The sequence below is a fragment of the Moschus berezovskii genome, chromosome 1 (genome assembly GCF_049115385.1).
Source record: "Moschus berezovskii isolate FMDL1 chromosome 1, NW_MosBer_1.0, whole genome shotgun sequence".
Taxonomy (NCBI): Eukaryota; Metazoa; Chordata; class Mammalia; order Artiodactyla; family Moschidae; genus Moschus; species Moschus berezovskii.
This window is the reverse complement of record NC_142460.1, coordinates 90,589,436-90,609,083: the sequence shown is the minus strand read 5'-3', so window position 1 is coordinate 90,609,083 and position 19,648 is coordinate 90,589,436. Positions and strand designations below refer to the sequence as shown.

General features: G+C 44.3%; 1 protein-coding gene across 17 annotated transcripts in view; it reads right to left on the bottom strand.

Annotated features, from left to right (window-relative positions):
• Positions 1-19,648, bottom strand: part of KALRN (kalirin RhoGEF kinase) — a 671,338-nt gene that overhangs the window by 101,138 nt on the left and 550,552 nt on the right. For 2 of the 17 annotated variants that reach the window (XM_088837650.1, XM_088837655.1), the window contains exon 1: positions 16,088-16,356. The exons of 12 other annotated variants lie outside the window; for them this stretch is intronic. In XM_088837650.1, the coding sequence (XP_088693776.1) occupies positions 16,088-16,172 (85 nt within the window). In that variant the 5' untranslated portion in view covers positions 16,173-16,356. Of the gene's footprint in view, positions 1-16,087; positions 16,379-19,648 lie in introns of those variants that run through there. 3 more of the 17 variants (XM_088837670.1, XM_088837645.1, XM_088837641.1) reach the window with 3 other exon arrangements.

Here is a 19,648-nt window from a genome sequence, read left to right as displayed (position 1 = left end):
TCAATCTCCAGCCCCACCCCCATCTCAGGGCTAGGTCCTAAAATAACTGGAATATTTTATTCTCTGGGCCATGGGGATTAAGTCAAGGATGATCACATGCCTGACTCCACATAGGCCCAAAGAAAATCAATTTTAGAGACTTTTTACTTCCTCTTTCTCACTGAACACGAAGGTCTGTGAGTTTCATTATTGGTAAAAGTAATCTAAATCTAACCAATACTATATTTAATAACCAAAATGTCAAGTTTCTTTGTTTAAAAGTGATAAATGCGATTTCTGAATACAAGAAGCTCTGACTGGCTGCTGATGACAGAGAGGATATTTCTGAGCCATAAAGGAAGATCAGGTATGTACCAGAGCACAGCAGATAACTGTAGTAATTAAAGGAACACATCCAAGATGATCAACTTTGGACATGAATACAGGATAATGGCACAGACTAAACAAATAAGTATAAAGGTTGTTGGAGATAACCTACTGAGAAAGGCTTAAGAACCCAACACACTGGCCTCCAGGTGTAGGGAGGAAAACTTTATACCTCTTAAGAAAAACTGGTACCCTGAATCAGCCCTAGGACCCACCAGTTCAGCAACTTATTTTGAAAATGGACACTCCCAGGGATCAAAAATTGGGCAAAAAGGCCATTAATTAGAGGTCTAATAAGTTTCGGGTCTGCTTTCCTGGAAAGCTTTGAAAAATGTTCACTAATCCTCCATCCCACTTAATGGTCCATCTCAAATTACTGCCCTATAAGACACAGAAATATCTGATAATGAGAAAGAATCTGATTGTTCATAAGCTAGCATTTACAGAGTGCAGTCTATGCGCCAGAAAGCCAAGCCTATATTAGGAGATACACTCCAGTAAACACCTGTATTTTCCCAAGTATAAAGATGAAAAAATTAGCATAAAGAAGCAACTAGACTAATGTAGTTTAGTAAATTCTAATGACACGAGCTCCAATACTTTGGCCAACTCATGCGAAGAGCTGACTCACTGGAAAAGACCCTGATGCTGGGAGGGATTGGGGGCAGGAGGAGAAGGGGATGACAGAGAATGAAATGGCTGGATGGCATCACTGACTAGATGGAAGTGAGTTTGAGTGAACTCCCAGAGTTGGTGATGGACAGGGAGGCCTGGCGTGCTGCGATTCATGGGGTCGCAAAGAGTCGGACACGACTGAGCGACTGAAATGAACTGAACTGAACTGAATGACAGGATGGAAACTCAGTCTGACCCCTCTAACTCACTCTTCCCTTAGAGACCTGAGCTCAAAAGAGAATTGCCCTCAAAATCTTTCTTGTTTACTTACAGAAAATGACAGATGAGCACAAGATAGCTAAATGGCCCATGTTCCCTTCTGAGTCAAGTCCCTGTTGGTAAGACTAACTGGACATCGTTACAAAGCACTAGAATCACAGCTCCGGAAGCTTTGTGATCTGGTTCTCCTCGCAAGTACAAGCTGGGGCACTTCAGAAAATCACACTCCATGCAGCCTCTCCAGACCTGCCTGTTTGTTAGAGATCAAACAGAAAAATAAGACTGCCCTATTTGAGTCACAATCTGATATCATTCTAAAAATGTCACATATGTATGTATAAATTTTATGGTGTAGGCTGCTAATCATGACTATAAACACAAATTGGAGGTGTAACTAAATTATAATAAGAAATATTTTACAAACTAAACCAGTTTCAATCCTTTGCATTTATACATTTTTAGTATAAAAATGTGCACAGCTATTTCAGTATCATGGACAATGTCTCTGTCCTGTCTCTGAGATATGTACACATTGATACATAAAAAGATACAAACCCAACAAAGATACACTCCAGACAACCAAACCAGGGTGGAAATCTATATACTGCAATGTACAGATTGTATCTCATGAACCCAGGATTGGTGACTTTGGAATAAGAGGCAAGAGTGAGCACATAACTGTGACATAATGCTTGGCAGGAAGCCATGGTAATTGCAAATCCAGGTGAGTTATGTTGCTGATTCTTTGCAATGGGAGGAAACCAAGAGGGTGGAGAATTTAGCTGACTTTCTCCAGGGACCCAGCCAAGCCTGGATAAACGCCAATCATCACTTGAGATGACTATACTTCTCCCTATCCTGAACTCCTCCTCTTCTCCCCACAAGGCTGCTCTGGCCTTTGGAGGAGCCTTGCACACACCCTTGAGGACAGATCAACTCTGTTTTGCTCTTGCAGCCCGAGTTTGCATTTGCTGGCAGAAGGTCACAGTTAAATTTAGACCTGACCACCTCACTGGGAAGGAGCTGGGAAGCTGGCTGTTTGAGGAGATCCACAGACACTCTGGGAGAGGTGGCTGATTATACTCCAAGTGGAAGCACTATTTGGTGGTCAAGACATAAGTTAAATTGGGAAGGGGGTATAATTTCCAAACCAAAGCACAAAGAAACAGGGACTTAAAAATTAGAAAGACTGGAAAAGACTCAAAAGGTTACTGAGGTCTTCTCTGTTTTCACACAGAATCCAAGTAAATAAGTAGAATTGTCTGTTTTTAAAACCCTTTTGTGGAATGGGAACTGGAAAGAGTTTCAGAAGTCATTGAGTACAACGTGCTGCACGTTGTTGAGTCAAGTCTACAACACTACTGAAGACGATCACTCCGACTAAGCTGAAAACTGTCCTCACACATGAGGGGGGTGTATCCCTACAGGAGGTGGCAGATGTGGATGGTAACGCCCCAGAGCAGAAACTAGAGCCAGGGGCAGGGGTGGGGAAGTCCAAGGTGGGTGGGTAGTGGTGAGTGGGGATTTAGCCCTTTTCTCTGGATCCCAGTTTCAAAGTATGGAGGAACATGACAGCTCCCTAGGACTAAGGTCATGAATTAGGAAGTGAGGACCTCACCAGTGATCCTTTGTGGACACTGTACAGGTTCCCCAGTGCTTGTGGACCAAAGAATCGCACATAAGCTCTTGAAGCAAGCCAGCGTCAAGTAAGGGGACCTCCAAAAACTATCTGGCTTTATGCCTCTTTTACTTTACTTTCTGGTGTTTTCCCATGATAGTGAGCAAAACTTTTGCAAAAGACTCTTAAATGAGGCTCAGAATGCAAATGATACACACTTAGGGACCAGAAGAATGGTAGTAACAAAACTTTTGGTACTTATGTCAGTTTCTCCTACAAGTTCCCTATTGCCCTAGTATAATTTTTACCACCTCCTCTCTCCCTCCAACAGATACTCTCATAGCATCTATTGAGAACACTTAGAAAGATCTGTGTGTGAGAGAGATCTGCTGTCCTCTCTAAACTGTACATTTATAAGGGCAATGCTATGTCCACTCTGTTCACTGGCTGTGATCTCCAATTATCCCCCAATTCTGGAGGAGTCAGAGATGACCAGCTCAGGAAACTTTGAGTAAGGTCCCCAGAATACTGTGGCAGCCACAGACCTCCCTGGGTTGTTTGGGAGGACTTCATGAGACCCTGATTAGATAAGAGCAGGCTACCCAGGCCTGGCTTTGGATCAACCTTGACCTTCCATCAGGCCTAGAAGGTAATAGGAAGGCCCCATGACATGTCTAAAGAAGGTCGCCAGTATCACCTGGCCTCACCTGGAGACCCCAGGCCAGTGGAACAGATCCTGACTTGGTCAGGACGAGTGGAACCTAACCCTCAGCTCCAGTGTCTGGGAATTCAGCTGTGACTTCACAGTTGTAAAGTTCCCCCAGGACCCCTCTGGACATTTAGAAATACCAGATGCAAGTGGCCACGGCAGGGCAGATTCCAATGGGAGCAAATCTAGAGCAGGTGGCAAGGGCATAGTTTCAGGAACCAAAGAGTGACTTCTCATTCATTGGGACTCCTCCCCCCCTAGATTCCTTCCAAAGAGCTGGATCTCCCAAAAGACTTGATTCAGTGCTTCTACCCTCTCCATTCCCCCCAAACAAAAGAGCAGAACTATTCTTGGGCTTCCCTAGTGGCTCAGACAGTAAAGAATTCGCCTGTAATGCAGGAGATCTGTGTTTGATCCCTGGGTCAGGAAGATGCCTGAAGAAGGAATGGCAACCCAACTCCAGTATTCTTGCCTAGAGAATTCCATGGACAGAGAAGCCTGGCAGTTCAAGGGGTCAAAAAGAGTCAGATATGACTGAGCGACTAACACTCACTTTTTCATTCTACATTTCACTGTCTTTTCTACACTTGGTCTTAGCCAAAAGGCCGAGAAGCAATTCCACTATCTTTTCTATAAAAGTATAAGCAGTATGGTACAAACAGAATGATATTATTTTACTCAGTACCAGCTAAGACTTCCGGCAAGTCCTTTATCTTTTTCAAAGTGCTCTTCTCAAGGATAAAACTGAGATCTTTTTGTTCTGTGATGCGATAACATTCTAGCAATCTGTGACACCATACAAACAAGGCGAGCTATATATACACTTTCCCTGCACAAACAGGGAGATGGCCCCAGTATCTGTATAACGCTGCACTCCGTCAAGCACTCAGTGAAGCTCTGAAAGGACAAAAATGGAATGAAAAATCATGCTCAGAATGAATCAAACATCAAACATCATTCAACTCAATGGCAAAATGAAACCTGCCTGAGTTCAACCAAGAGCTGCACACACCCACCTAGTCAGGTCTCCTCTGGATCTGAGTCCCAAGAGCAGTGGGCTCCCCTCACCCTGCCACACAGGCCCATCTTATCCCTCAGATCCTGAGGACAGGCCAGCCACGCTTCTCATGTCACGTGAGGATGCAGGACTGGAGTGAAGTCCGTTCGAGAGTTGGGAGCTGGGAGCACACTGTAGGTCTTCCTGTTCACTGTTCTTTTGAAGCCTTTCCCTCATTTTGTTCCTAAAAGGTGGCTAATCTGCGCTCTCTGAGGAGAATTGCGATCTCAGACTTGTTTCCTCACAAACTATGTTGGCTCAGAAAGGAAAATGTATAACCGCTTTTCTTGAAGGTTTCAGTGGAGAAGGCCTGTGGGCATCTTTCAAGCATCAGAGAGACTGCTATCCTCCTGGAATTACGCAGAGGACTGAGGGAATGGGCTGGGATTGGCCCTGGAGTGGGATGAAAATTTTTAATTTTATATCCTTTCTACTTTGGCACATCAGTGTATCATGGACGATAAGATGCAAGAAAGCTCCATCCAAGGGAAATATAATGCAAGCCACAAATATGAGCCAAGTATTTTATATTACATAAAAAATAAAATTGCATTATTTTACATCATTTAAAATCTTCTAGTTGTCACAGTAAAAAGTAAAAACAAACAGGTACAATTAATTTTCATATATTTAACCCAATATGTCCAAAACACGGTCATTTCAATATGTAATCAATAAAAAGATTACTGAACTATTTTACATTTTTTGAAGTAAATGTTTTAAATCTGGCATGTAATTTACACTTTAGTACAGCTCCACTTGGACCAGGCTCATTTCAAGTCCTCAATAGCCACATATGGCTGGTGGCTACAGAATTAGCATAACTTGAGAAGACAGGTCTAACCTCTCCTCTATGGTCTACTGCATTTCCCTGCTGGCTTTAAGCACACTATCTACTCAGCCCTTTAAAAACCCCTGGAGGGGGCTTCCCTGGTGGTTCAGTGGAGAATCTGCCTGCCAACGCAGGAGACACAGGTTCCATTCCTGATCAGGGAAGATTCCACATGCCATGGGGCAACTAAGCCCATGTCCGACAACTGTCGAGCCTGTGCTCTAGAGCCTGGGAACTACTGGGCCCATAACTACAGAAGCCCGTGTGCCAAAGAACCTATGCTCTGCAACAAGAGAAGCCTGTGAGAAGTCCGTTAACCATAACTAGAGAGAAGCCAGTAACAAAGACACAGCACAGCCAAAATAAATAAATAAAATAATTTAAAAAAACCTGTAAGGCCCAGAGAGAACCCTAAATCTCCCGATAAGCCCTCTCAGATCCCCAGGCCACTGTGCTCCCATCAGCCTCTGCATAATTATTTTAGTAAGAAACCAGGCAGATCCTTGAAGCATCTTTCCTCTGATTGTCTTCAGCAACTATTTTCTTTGTTTTTTTGGAGGGGTCACTATTTACTGTTTCATACTTATCAAGCACTCCCAAGTTGAACTAAAAGATCCTCAGGGGCATAGAAACATCTTAAATTCTCTACGGTTGCTAGTCTAATACCTGCCACATGGTACTCAAATATTTGGGGACTAAGCATACAAAATATGCTCAGCTCGATGTCTCATATGATTAAGGAACTAATGAAATCATTTGACCATGACAGCACAGTTCCACAGAGACATCTATACACTCATTAATGCTAACAATAATCCAACACTTACATACCACTCACCATGTGCCAGTTCTAGGTGATTAACATATGTCAGCCCATCTAAGCCTTGTAAGATCTCCATGACTAGATTTCATGATCATCAAATTTCACTAGATTTCCATCTTTCAGATGAGGAAACCGAGGCAGAGTTTATGTAACTTGCACAAAGTCACATAGGTAAATGGTAGAACTGGGATTCAAATTCATTATGGCTCCAGAGTCCAAGCTCTTAATCATTATGATATATTGCCTCTCAATCCATTACCATCACAAAGTGTATTTTTTTACACCATACCTATCAGTACATAGCTTAAGAAACAAAGGCTCTCAGCCAGCATATTTCCTTATAAAAAAAGAATTAAGTTAATTCAGAAAATGTAAACAGAGGTAAACAACAGGAGAGACATGAAATTCCTGGTCCCAGAGGATGTTTCTCATAAATCCTCTTTAAGCAAAGAACAGTACACTCTTCCTTTCAAAGAGTATAGAATTGGGGGTAACTGGCAACTAAGTCTTGATATTTGGGATGTCATTTCTTTCAGGACCTCCACTTTATGGGATTTATCCTAAGAGAGTAATTATAGGTTTGTGTCAAAACTTAACTATAAGAATGGTCATTATAATATTGTTGATATTAGCAAAATTAGAAACAACCAAAAATAGGGAGGTTGAAAATAAAAACAAACCATATTTACACATGATAAAATGAGCATCTAGTGCTATGCTAATAAAACAGGTTTCTGAATAAAACAAAAAATCTTGATTTTTAGTGTCTGGTGACCTTCTTAGTATAAATACTCCCACTATGGCTGATCGCAAGCTTAACCATCCACTCTCAAAATCCTGAATATTGAACAATCCCAATCTGAAATGAGCTGGCATATCACTGGATGCATTCACAAAAATGTCATGAAAATTGTTTAATATGTTACGTGAAAAAAACTTATAACACTACTATATCATATTTCTGAAAAAAAATACACACATGGAAAAAAGATTAAAAGGATATATTCAACATGGCTCTCTCTAAGCAACGGAATTTTATCATCATTTATCTGTATTTTCAAATGCTTTCCCAGGCAGGAAAAAGTAAATCAAGACTCTCTTTCCCAATCACAATAATTTTGAAATGACCTATCTCTTCAGAGGCATGTCTCAAAAAGAGAAAGAGAAAAATCTCTGGACCTGCTGGTGAAAGCAACTACACAGTTAGAAGTCTCAGGATTGAGGAGATTCCTAATACCAAGTAAGCAAGAAAAGGCTGAGTGGGTAAAACCTGCAGCTCCAGCCCTGTGCATACTGGCCTCACGAGGGAAGGGGGCAGGCTGTACTCCTTGGAAAGGAAAGGTGTGACATAGGGAGTGGAGATATGGAAATGCCACAATAATCTGTCTGAACAATCTGATTCTGGAAGGACCTATTTCTTAACCCAGGGCTCTTCCTCATCCCTTCCCACCAAATTTTAGCCATTGTATTAAATCAGTCCTGACAATTGTCAGGTTCAAGTCTTGTCTATGGCAAAACTCTCTGTAATCAATAAAAATATCCTGGAAATACATCTACTTGGGAAGATGTTTCAAAGATTAAGCAAAATCTTGTTTTAAAACAGAATATATATAATATGAACCCATTTATTTTAAAAGGAGCAAACACATAGAAAAGAATATATTAAATGGTTAAGTAGTTGTTTCTAGGTAGTTAGGATTATGTTATCAAAGTTTTACTTTTATGGCCTTTTGGTTTGCCTAACTTCTGATTTTTTTCTTAACTAAGCATAGTTACCATTAAGAGTCTGAGGGAAATGATCACAAAAGTGAAGGAGTCTTAAATGGGAAGAAGGATGCCATAACTACCCTTCTTCGCCCCTGGGGGCTAATGGGCTCAGAGAAGATGTGCGTGAGTCTTAATGCCAACTCCTCCTCCCAGCCCATCCCCCTGAAGTAACAGTGAGTGGGAAGGACCCCCCTCCCCACTTCTCAATCCCCAGGAAGCAAAATCCCCAGGAAGCAGGTAACAGATGCCCTTGCTGGAGCTGGACAAAGGGAGGAGGAAGGTAGGAAGGGTGGAGAGAAAAGAACAAACCAAAAATATGAAGCCCTTTGGAGAGCTTGTTAAAACGCAGACTGCTGGGTTTTAATCAATGGAATTTGAATCAGTAGGGCCAAGAATCTGTATTTCCAATATGTTCTCCAGTGGTAACCACTCTTGGAGCTCTTCTCTTTTAGGATGAGGGGAGGAGGAGGCACCACACAGGTGTGAGGCTGAGATCCAAAATCTGCACAAAGTGGCGTGTTTGCAATTCTTACGAACAGTTAGGCTTGGTTCATTTTTGGATGGGGAAGGATAATATCCCTTTCTCCCTGGGAGCAATAATGGATATGCTAACGGAGGAAGGGAACAAATTGGGACTTCTTGATCAGTCCTGAGCCTGCACATGCAAGGTGCCCTAAGAGGCCAAACACAGGCCTACAACTAATCCCGCCCCAAGGAGAGCAGGTTCTTGGATACAGAGATGTTTTATGAGGTACTGTTTCAACCAAGCATCAGAAGGGGGTTTCCCTTCCTTTCAATTTGCCACTTTCCTCACTGTGGTCTCCAGGAAAGTAAGAAAAATGTGAAAGAACTTGTTCCGTAACTCTGATCTTTGCTCTTTATCTGGCAAAAGTCAATCTGGCAGCCTCTTGGCTGCCTCACAGGTGTTTAACCAGGGCTCCCCTCCTTCCAGGAAGTATAACACAGAAGGTTATGTCAACCTCAAGAGAGGAGCTCCATTAGTCACTGAATAGACCAAGCTACCCATGTCTCCCATCCACAAGGAATCTACAAGATACTGGCCAAACCTCAGACAAATGTCTAGAACCTCAAGGGCTGTGGTGAGCAGGTCATGATTTTTACCTAGGCAAAAACAGCCTGAAGAGGACCTGCAAATCTTTGCAGATGAAGGATGTGCAACAAATGCTGGCTGATGGGATCAGAAAGATGTTTCACTGGATTGTTAGCCAAAGTCAAGGGGCTGGCAGGAAATGATGTCTGTTAACTTAACATAGGTTCTCAGGACCTAAACTTCAATACTGGTGTAATCACAATCCAATTCTTACACACTGTGTTATCCCTCAGAGAAGAATAACTCAAGGATGCTTATGGTATTTTGCCGGTACCTACTCTCAAATGTTCTTTTATGGAACTAGTGATTATAATACTAGAAGTGTCATGTTTTTAAAGTTTTAATTGGTTTAATTTAAAAAAGAAGGAAATGCCTATCATACTTACAGATACAGGCTTTCTTTCCCTGCAGTGGCAGCTCTACAGCAGTGAGGCACAGTTGGCAATGGTTTGAACCAAGACCATTAAATTCCTTAGGAAGGTATATTTGCAGCATTTTCACCCAGAAGACCCCACGTATTTAGCTGGGAGCCCCGTGGGTATGCGTTCTATGTCTAATATTACAGTTACAATTACTGTTACCGTCAGGAGCGAAACCTTTTTAAAGCACTTTATATACCTGGTGGTAAGCTAAGTCCTTCACATACATTCTCTTAACTAATCTCCATAACAGCCCAATGGGGTCAGCACCATTATGACTCCCATCCATTCTCCCCCAGTATCCAGTGCAGGGCTGGCAGGCAGTCAGCATGTAAACATGTGTCAAACGAATTAAAACACTGTGTGCTACATGAAAACCAGTGACGTTTAAAAATGGAATGATAGGAATGCATTTCATTACTTCATTTTCACCTGAAAGCGTACACTTCATGGAAGGAGACAAGAAAAACGGGGGAAAGGGACCCTTGGAATTAAATTGAACCAGAGGGAAAAACATGGACAAATATTTACTAAGAACAACGTGCAGAAACTGCTCTGGGAGAGACAGAGATGCTCAGGCTTCTGTGGTCCTGGGACAGAACAGCTGCTCAAAACAGACCAGGCAGGTCCAGATCCCAATGACTCCAGTCACCCCACAGGAACCACAGATCATTCCACAGTCAACAACCAAGTTCCAGCCTGGGGTCAGCCTCTACCCTTCTCACTGAGAGAGACACTGACCCCAGATGTCTTTGTCCAGAGTAAGAGAAATCGATCGCATGGGCAGGAAGAGAAAAACGCAGTTGTGAAAAGAGTGCTGGGAAAGGGCTATAGGTCTGACCTCGCTACTAAACGGCTGAATCGGTTTTTTCTTGTAGAAAAAAAAAAAAAGATCTATTAAATAGTCTCTGAAGTTACTTCTAGTTCTAATGTCCCATGAATAGCTAGCCCCTTCCGTTTGAGAAGCCATTCTCAGAGGTCAGATCCATGCTTTTTCAAGGGCAAGGAAAATCTGGGGTTTGGTCTGAAGGCAAGGGCAGGTCACTCAGCCACTTACACTCACTGAAAAGGAGCAGCATCAAAAGGATGGGGAGTGTTTTTAGGGCAGAAGAGAAGCATCAAGATTCAAGAAGAACTTCACTAAGTAGATATAAAAGCACTACTCCAGAATAAGGCAGGCCTACAACAATGTTTGGAGAAGGCAATGGCACCGCACTCCAGTACTCTTGCCTGGAAACTCCCATGGAAGGAGGAGCCTGGTGGGCTGCAGTCCCTGGGGTCGCTAAGAGTCAGACATGACTGAGCGACTTCACTTTCACGTTTCACTTTCCTGCGGTGGAGAAGGAAATGGCAACCCACTTCAGTGTTCTTGCCTGGAGAATCCCAGGGATGGGAGAGCCTGGTGGGCTGCCGTCTATGGGGTCGCACAGAGTTGGACACGACTGAAGTGACTTAGCAGCAGCACAACAATGTTTGGACTCAGAAGTGAATCCCTCCTCCCTTACACACACATTGCAAAAAAACACAAGACTCTGAGCTGTTATCTTTTTATCTCAGGTTCAGTTCAGTCGCTCAGTCATGTCTGACTCTTTGGGACCCCATGAACTGCAGCATGCCAGGCTAGGATTTACCAACTTGTGGCACATGAAACCACTGTGGTGACAGGCTTACAGCATGATCAGTGATTATTGGACCTATAGTGGTACCAAAGGAAGGATATTTGGCTTCCATTTCCAATTTCCCCCACCCCAACCAAATCCATATATTCCTATTTCTACTAGGCTACTTTATGACTGGAAAACAGGAATAATTGATATCCCTATTACTATTAACTAGAGAATCAAACATTCAGAAAACTAAGATTATGGCAACCGGTCCCATCACTTCATGGCAAATAGATGGGGAAACAATGGAAACAGTTAGAGACTTTATTTTTTTGGGCTCCAAAATCACTGCAAATGGTGACTGCAGCCACGAAATTAAAAGACACTTACTCCTTGGAAGAAAAGCTATGACCAACCTAGACAGCATATTAAAAAGCAGAGACATTACTTTAGCAACAAAGGTCCATCTAGTCAAAGCTATGGTTTTTCCAGTAGCCACGTATGGATGTGAGAGTTGGACTATAAAGAAAGCTGAGCACTGAAGAATTGATGCTTTTGACCTGTGGTATTGGAAAAGACTCTTGAGAGTCCCTCGGACTGCAAGGAGATCAAACCAGTCAATCCTAAAGGAAATCAGTCCTGAATATTCATTGGAAGGACTGAAGCTGAAGCTGAAACTCCAATACTTTGGCCACCTGATGCAAAGAACTGACTCATTGGAAAAGACCCTGATGCTGGGAAAGACTGACGGCGGGAGAAGGGGATGACAGAGGATGAGATGGTTGGATGTCATCACCGACGCAATGGACATGAGTCTGAAAGGCTCCAGAAGTTGGTGATGGACAGGGAAGCCTGGCATGCTGCAGTCCATGGGGTCGCAAAGAATCGGACAGGACTGAGCAACTGAACTGAACTGAGTTAGAGAATCAGGGATGGGAAGAGAAGCATAAGATCTAGGTTGGGGACAGTATGTATGTTTGGAAATTCTCCCCAGATTAAGGTATATCCCTGAGAGGCAAAGAAAACCAAGAGGTGTATCGGGAAAACATACATGTTAAATGGTCAATTCAATTTTCATAATGGTAAAGGCACTTCCTGGAACATAAAGAAAGAAAACGGTATGTATTCCTCAATGTCCTAAGGCTTCTCTGTCCTTTGGGAGGTGAACTAAAGTAAACCAAAGTGAAGGTCATTTCTGTTCCTCTCTGAGGTAACCAACACCTTTCTAGAGAAACTTGCTGTCATGGTTTCACACATTAAATTCAGTTTATAAAATGAGTCAGGGAAGGGACATTCAAATCAAGGTTTTGAATAAGGTTCCTACTCAGTTATTCTGGGAAAAGGTAGGGAGGAGAAAAGAAATTATAGATGAAGATGGCTTGCAAATGCCCTGTAAACCCCCATAGCCTTTACCCAGACCCGCCCCCCGCCACCCTGTGATGAGAGAGCCATGGGAATGTAATCCCAGAACCTCTCCTGTGAACTGACTCAGCCTGGGTAAGTCACCACTCCTTCCTCTTTTCACCTCTGAGATGGTCTCCTGAACCAGTCACTGTTCACTAAATGGGGAGCTGTGGCGGCACATGGACTTCAGCTGCAAGGACAATGATACAGCAGTAAGGAAGTATGAATAAATGCCATGAACCTTGTGGAGAAACAGAGGAGGGCAGTAGTCAGGAAACATTTCCAAGAAGGGACAGTAGTCCATAGACCCAAGGTTAATTACAAGTTGACTAGAAAACTAAAGCCTCTAAAACTGACTGCCACCCACTCAGGTCTAAAAAATCTCCAGGCTCTGTTTTCTAAGATGTCACAAATTCCAGTCTACAGCAGGGGACTTAGCAACCCTCCAGGTGACTTGAAATCCTGTTCATCACTTGGAAACAAATTGCTTTTTAAAATCTTAAGATCATTAAAGAACAATCCAGAATGGACCCACTTCTTTAGGTGCAGAGGAAAGTGTAACTAGCCAAAGCAATCCTGAAACTTCCCACAGGGCGCGGCATCAGTGATTGATCACTCTTCACACACACACCGTTATTTCATGTTTGGCTATTTTTCACTTCCAAAAAGGCGGTTATAAGTGTTATTTGCTCTCCTTCTTTCTCCTCACCCATCTCTATTTCCATTCTACCAATAATTCTCAGTTTTCCTGTTCTTTAACGCTAATTTCAAGGTAGGGAAGGAACATCATCTTTCATCAGACCTCTCCGTCACACTCATACACAACAGAAACAAAAACTGGAAGAGAAGACCACCAGACAGCTGCCTTCCTCACTTTCCCAAACCCAAAGACAAGCTCCACTCACTCCCTCTATATTTAAAGGCCACACAGGGACATCACTAAATCCTTAACTTTGACTCTAACAATTACAACCACTCAGGATCGACAGAGAATGTGCTGTGAATCATGGGGTCGCAAAGAGTCGGACACGACTGAGCGACTGAACTAAACTGAACTGAGGATTCACCAGAGCAAGTCCAGGATAGCTTAGGTTTGTGTCAAAACACTGCACTTCCTCTTGGTTCCTTTTTTCCCAGACTTTAGGAGGTATCCTTTGAATGCAGGACTGGAAACCAGTCACAATCATCCAGGGCCCCTTGACTTAGGAACCATAGTATGGGTTCTGACAGCTTCACAGTCATCTTCACAACCAGAGAAACTGGTTTAACGGAAAAGGGAGGCCAGGCAGGTCCCTGGCGATGCCCTGCCGTCAGCCCCTCGGACACTCTCCTGAGTCCTTCTCTGTGTTGCAGCTTGAGTTCTGGGGCTTTGGACAATGCATTCAAGCTCAGTACAACACCGTATATTTTCAGTCGGCTTCCAGATAGATGTCTATAGGCTGGGTGGGGACTCAGAGCTCTCTCTTCTGTTAGAGCAGATGCAGGAAGCCTCAAGCAGTACCCAACACCTCAGACACTGTCACCCTGCCCAGTGGCGCCAGAAGCTCTTTGAAGGGTGGCTAAGTCACGTGCACCACCATCCTCCTCAGATTTGAGCCCCAGGTTCCCATCTTCATATCTTTTAGATCTAGGAAAGAGTAAGGGGTAAAATGGGAGCAGGGGAGAAGCACCCACCTTTGTTATCCTCCTTTTCCCTTTTAAGCTGCTTTCACTGCTCGGGACTTTTGCTTCCCTCAGTCTTCAGCTAAGACAGTCTCCTCCACTCAGGCTGCAGCAACACCCCCTTCCCCACGCCACAGAGCCTGCAGCCACTGCTTTGCCAGTCCTGCAGGCAGGAGGTGACCCAGCAGGCGCCCCAAGTGAGCTCCCTGCCCCCTCCTTGCATCACAGCACAGAGGGCCAGCCAGGGCAATTCACAAACAAATTGAAGGCTGAAAGACCCCTGGAGAATTACTCTGTCAGGAAGCTTGGGCTGCCACACATCTGGACTCAAGAAGGCAGCTGCAGGGCCTTTAGATAAGCACCGCCCAAGTTCCCAAATTTTGCCTTTGGACAGGAAATGGACTCCCTAGAAATCCTACTTGGAAACTCTGCACCAGGACAGCAGCCTAGCCTTCATCGAAAACCCACCCACTCAGATTCCCTTTGGCCATTTCCGGCTTCCTCTCCCTTTTAATACCCACTTCTTTCCCAGCCACGGTTGAATATGGTTCTGAGCCAGGCTTGGATTTTTGTGAGGGTCCCTGGCCTCCTAAAATTCTTTCTCCCTCTGAATTTTGATTTTTAGAGTTAACTACTACACAGTTCTAAACTGTTTTAATTAAATGCAGAGACTGAGAGAATCTAACACTGAGATTATGAACCGTAATGACTTGGGGAAAGGTCCTTCAGATTTAATTAGTTTTTGTGGCCTTATATCTGTTTAGGATGGAGAATTTGTCAGAGCTGTGTGTAGGGCGGGCACATAGGATGGTGGTCACTTGGATAAAGTTTATTCACCAGTAAGTCCCAGAGAGTTCCATGGGGACCTTATCAGGTTAAGATGGGCATGGAGACTGGGGCATCGCAAACAGGGATGGAGGTGAGACACCATCAGGTAAAATTTTTAAAAGACCAACGTCAAGTGAGAGCCTATATTCTCACTTCTAACTACATAGACACAGACCCTCTGAGCTGAAGTGTTAAAGAGACATGAAATGTGTTAGGAACATCTACTAACTCTGTCTAGGAAGGGCTCCATTCTTTTTCAGGATGGGCTGCACAATGATAACCTTCCTTCTGTCATCCTTCTCACCATCTCCTTTTGCAAGCTGATTTTGGGGAAATTAATTGCTTCCTGCAAGGCTGCTCGACAACATTAAAATTAGCATAATAATTAAATACAGTCCTAATTGGGTACATAGAGAGTTCTTGGTTAATTAATGAGCCAAACTCTGGCCCAGGGCTGCAAACCCACGCGAGCCTGCCAAAGCCCAGGCACAGAAAAGCCGGCTCCAGTCCCCAAATAAAGTTGTCACTTGGCAAAAATAGTTCCTGGTGTAGAGACAAGTGTCAAATACATTCCTATAGCTAAGAGTCATCTGTTAACCCGCGGCTGAGGTCCATATGTAAATGAGAGCAGGAAAGTGTGACTCTGCCACTACGGGGAGCGCAGAGCTCCCAGTGCCCTCTCCCCACCCCCCACCCCCGTATCCGCGCCCCACCCCCCTGCAGACTGGCGCCCAACAACCAAAGTCGCTGATTAGTAACTTGAGTTCCCAAACTGGAGCTCCGCATCCAAGTCTGAAGCTCTCTGAGACAGAGAGCGAGCGAACCGCGTAGTGCCGCAGAAACTGCCAAGAACACAGCTGGGAGCAAACTGTCCATCTGCTGTGCTCCGCTCCCCAGCCCCATTTTCCCCCAGCCCACAGCTCACCCCTCTCCCCAATGCAGCCGGTCCAGTTTTTGCCTAAAACGAAGGTGCCAATGCCGACAGTCACTCACCTCTGCACGGAAAGCAACAGCAGCACTTCGCAAAGAGCCACCCAAAAGAGGGACCTCGGGTGTACGCACGGTCGCCGCCCTTCATGCTGCCGGTGGCCCCAGCGCTCCGGCATGACCCGGGACCCCAGCACTTGTGGGAGCGCCGCCGGCGGGCCACCTAGGCGGGCGCCGCGGCCCCGGAGGCGGCTCGCTACCTCGGCTCTCCTTCCCGGCCGTCCCGCACCGCGCACGGCCGCCGCTGCGACTTTCTGGGCGCCTGAGCCACCTTGGGGAGGAGAGGCGGGGCCGGCGGGGAGGGCGGGGCTGGGGGCGGAGTCCCGAAGTCCAGCTGTTTGCCCTAGTCCCACAGGCAGCGTGGCCCAGAGCCTTATGCAACGCTGCTCTGACCCAGCGCACAGAGCATGCAAGGAGACGAGTGTATACAACCCACAGCACAACACAGGTGCTTTTCCTTCAGTGTAACTTCCTCTCCTCAAAGGCCGCCACGGTCAGCTCCGGCTTAAAATACACAACCTGATGAAGCTAGAAAGAAGCAAATTTAGAAGGTTCCAGACTCCATAGTGCTTTTTCTCTAACAGGTTTCCCTCTTCCTTCTCCTCAGCCTCCGAACATGGACAGCCCCCTCTGTGTTGAAAATACCTTCACCTATTCTTTTCTTTCCTTCTTTTAAACATTTAGGGTTAAACAATAATAGTGCCTCACCTTTTTATCGGCTCCGGGGCGGCAATGTTGTTACTTCAAACAGTAAGACTGAAGTTCAAAGTTTTGTCCCCTACTAGGTGTCTGACCTTAGGCAAGTCATTTAACTTTTTTAATCTTCAGTTTCTTCATTTAAAAATTATAGGAGGGAAAAATAATCCCCATATTACAGGGTTGCTAAGAGATTTTTAAAAGACCTATCCATGAAGTAGCTTTTAAGAGATTTGAGTGAGTGCCTACAGAGAAACTGCACAGACCTTACTTGTGGTGGAAGATGTTCATTCATTCCCCTAGCCACACCCAGTGGGTCTATTATTCCTTTACTTAAATCTCTAGCTGTTTCCTTTTTTTAAGTCTTTTCATATTTCAAGGTCAAGCTCATATCCACCATACCTCCCTGCCCCCCAGAAGCCCACATGGACCACACTAACTGGACCTTCCCACGAACCACTGAGTTTATCACTCACAAAACATCTCTCCCATTCCTTTGTGTCCAGATGTATGAGAAGGGATTTCTGGAAACATACAGCACTCATAAGGCAGCGATAGCCCAATCATCAGATTTTTTTTTTTTTTTAAAGGAAGCTTGTGAGAAGAACATGAAACAGAAGCTTGATCACTCAATTCCCACCTGGAAGAAAGACAGCCACAGGATAAAACTTTGCCTCCTATACATTAACTCATCGATCACACCAAAAAACCTTATAAGGTAGGGTCCTCTTTTAAATCGAAAGAAACTGAAGGAATGAATGGTGATGAGGCTCCGATGATTTAACTCTAAAGAGAGATTCTAAAAATCTTTACCCCATAGAAAGAACAGAACCCAAAGTAAAAATCTACCTTCAAGGTCTACCACTACCACCTCCCTGATGACTTCTCCTGGCAAGTTTTTAAATAATCTCACTGTTAAGCAGGAAGTGTGGCCCAGGTGCTCCAGATATGAAACACAGAAATGAAAGTTCTAATTGCTCATGCAGCCCAAACCCCAGATTCCTGAATTCAGTGATCATTCTATTGGTCAGTCTCATCTTGACCCTTCAGCCCTTCTAAAAATGAACTTTGTTTCCTTGTGATCCACTGCCTGGGTGCTATGATATGAGTCAACATTTGGTCTCAGTTCAGTTCAGTTCAGTTCAGTCGCTCAGTCGTGTCCGACTCTCCGCGACCCCATGAATCACAGCACGCCAGGCCTCCCTGTCCATCACCAGCTCCCGAAGTTCACTCAAACTCATGTCCACAGAGTCGGTGATGCCATCTAGCCATCTCATTCTCCGTCGTCCCCTTCTCCTCCCGCCCCCAACCTTTCCCAGCATCAGAGTCTTTTCCAGTGAGTCAACTCGTCGCATGAGGTGGCCAAAGTATTGCAGTTTCAGCTTTAGCATCAGTCCCTCCAATGAACATCCAGGATTGATCTCCTCTAGAATGGACTGGTTGGATCTCCTTGCAGTCCAAGGGACTCTCAAGAGTCTTCTCCAACACCACAGTTCAAAAGCATCGATTCTTCGGCGGTCAGCCTTCTTCACAGTCCACCCAATATTGAGGCATTCTGATAGGAATTCAAAAACGATTCAAAATTGCTTGATGAGTAACCTCTTTTACTTTAAACCTTCCTCTGGGCCTTTGCATTTGAAAACTGAAACTGTTAGCTGCTCAGTCGTGTCTGACTTTGTGCAACCCCATGAATTGTAGCCCACCAGGCTCCTCTGTCCATGGGATTCTCCAGGCAAGAATACTGGAGTGGGTTGCCAGTCCTCCAGGAAAATCTTCCCGACCCAGGGATCGAACCTGGGTCTCCTGCATGGCAGGTGGATTCTTTACCAGTGTTCAGGTGACACTGGATCATCTTTACATCAAAATCTTTTGCTAGAGGCTGAAGACATCATCTTGTAGAAGCTAGCTTGAATTAGATGTCTGAGGAAGACTCTACCCTTGCTTCAGAAATATAAGTATCAGAAACTAACAGGCAAAAAATAAGCTATAAGGATATATCTTACAACACAGAGAATATAGTGAATATTTTATAACTATAAATGGAGTATTTAAAAATTGTTAAATAGCTTTTTAAACTTATCACTACACTGTACACCTGTGACAGAATGTTGTACAGTGAAATGAGAGTGTTAGTTGCTCAGTCGTGTCCAACTCTTTGCGACCCTATGGACTGTAGCCTGCTAGGCTCCTCTATGGAATTCTCCAGGCAAGAATACTGGAGTGGGTTGTCATTCCCTTCTCCAGGGGGTCTTCCCAACCCAGGGATCTAACTCTATAAATATACTTCAAAAAAAATCTGAGTACAAGTAGACCCTTAAAGTAGTCTTAGTCTCCATGTAAAAGATTCAGTAGGCATGTTTCCACAGGTCTTTGTTAACCAGGCATCCACCCACTGTCAATTTAAAGGACATTAAAATAAAGCCATTAGGGACACCTACCCATCTTAAGTTGATATGATCAGCACATTTTGGGCCATTCTGAAGACTGGTTAGGCATCAATAACCCAAGAGTCCCATTGCCATCCTTGTGTGCCTTCCAGAATGAGACCAGTGATATCTAAAACCCAGCAAGGAAGTCTTGAACACTACTGAAGGCACTGACCAATTTCAGACTGATTCACTGACTCAGCAAACACCTGCTGAGTGCCTACTATGTGCCAGGCTCTGCTTAAGACACTGGGTCTACATTCTCAAACAGAAACAATCCCAGTCGTTGTGGAATTAGCTGCTACAACAGACTCAACATGAACATGAGAGAAAAGGGAATCAATGTTAGATATCTGACCAAGTTTTGAGTTTAGGGATTTAAGAAAATAGGTGCCTGAATCCTCTAACCTACATCTAGATGTTTTAAGTGTCCTCAGGACAATTT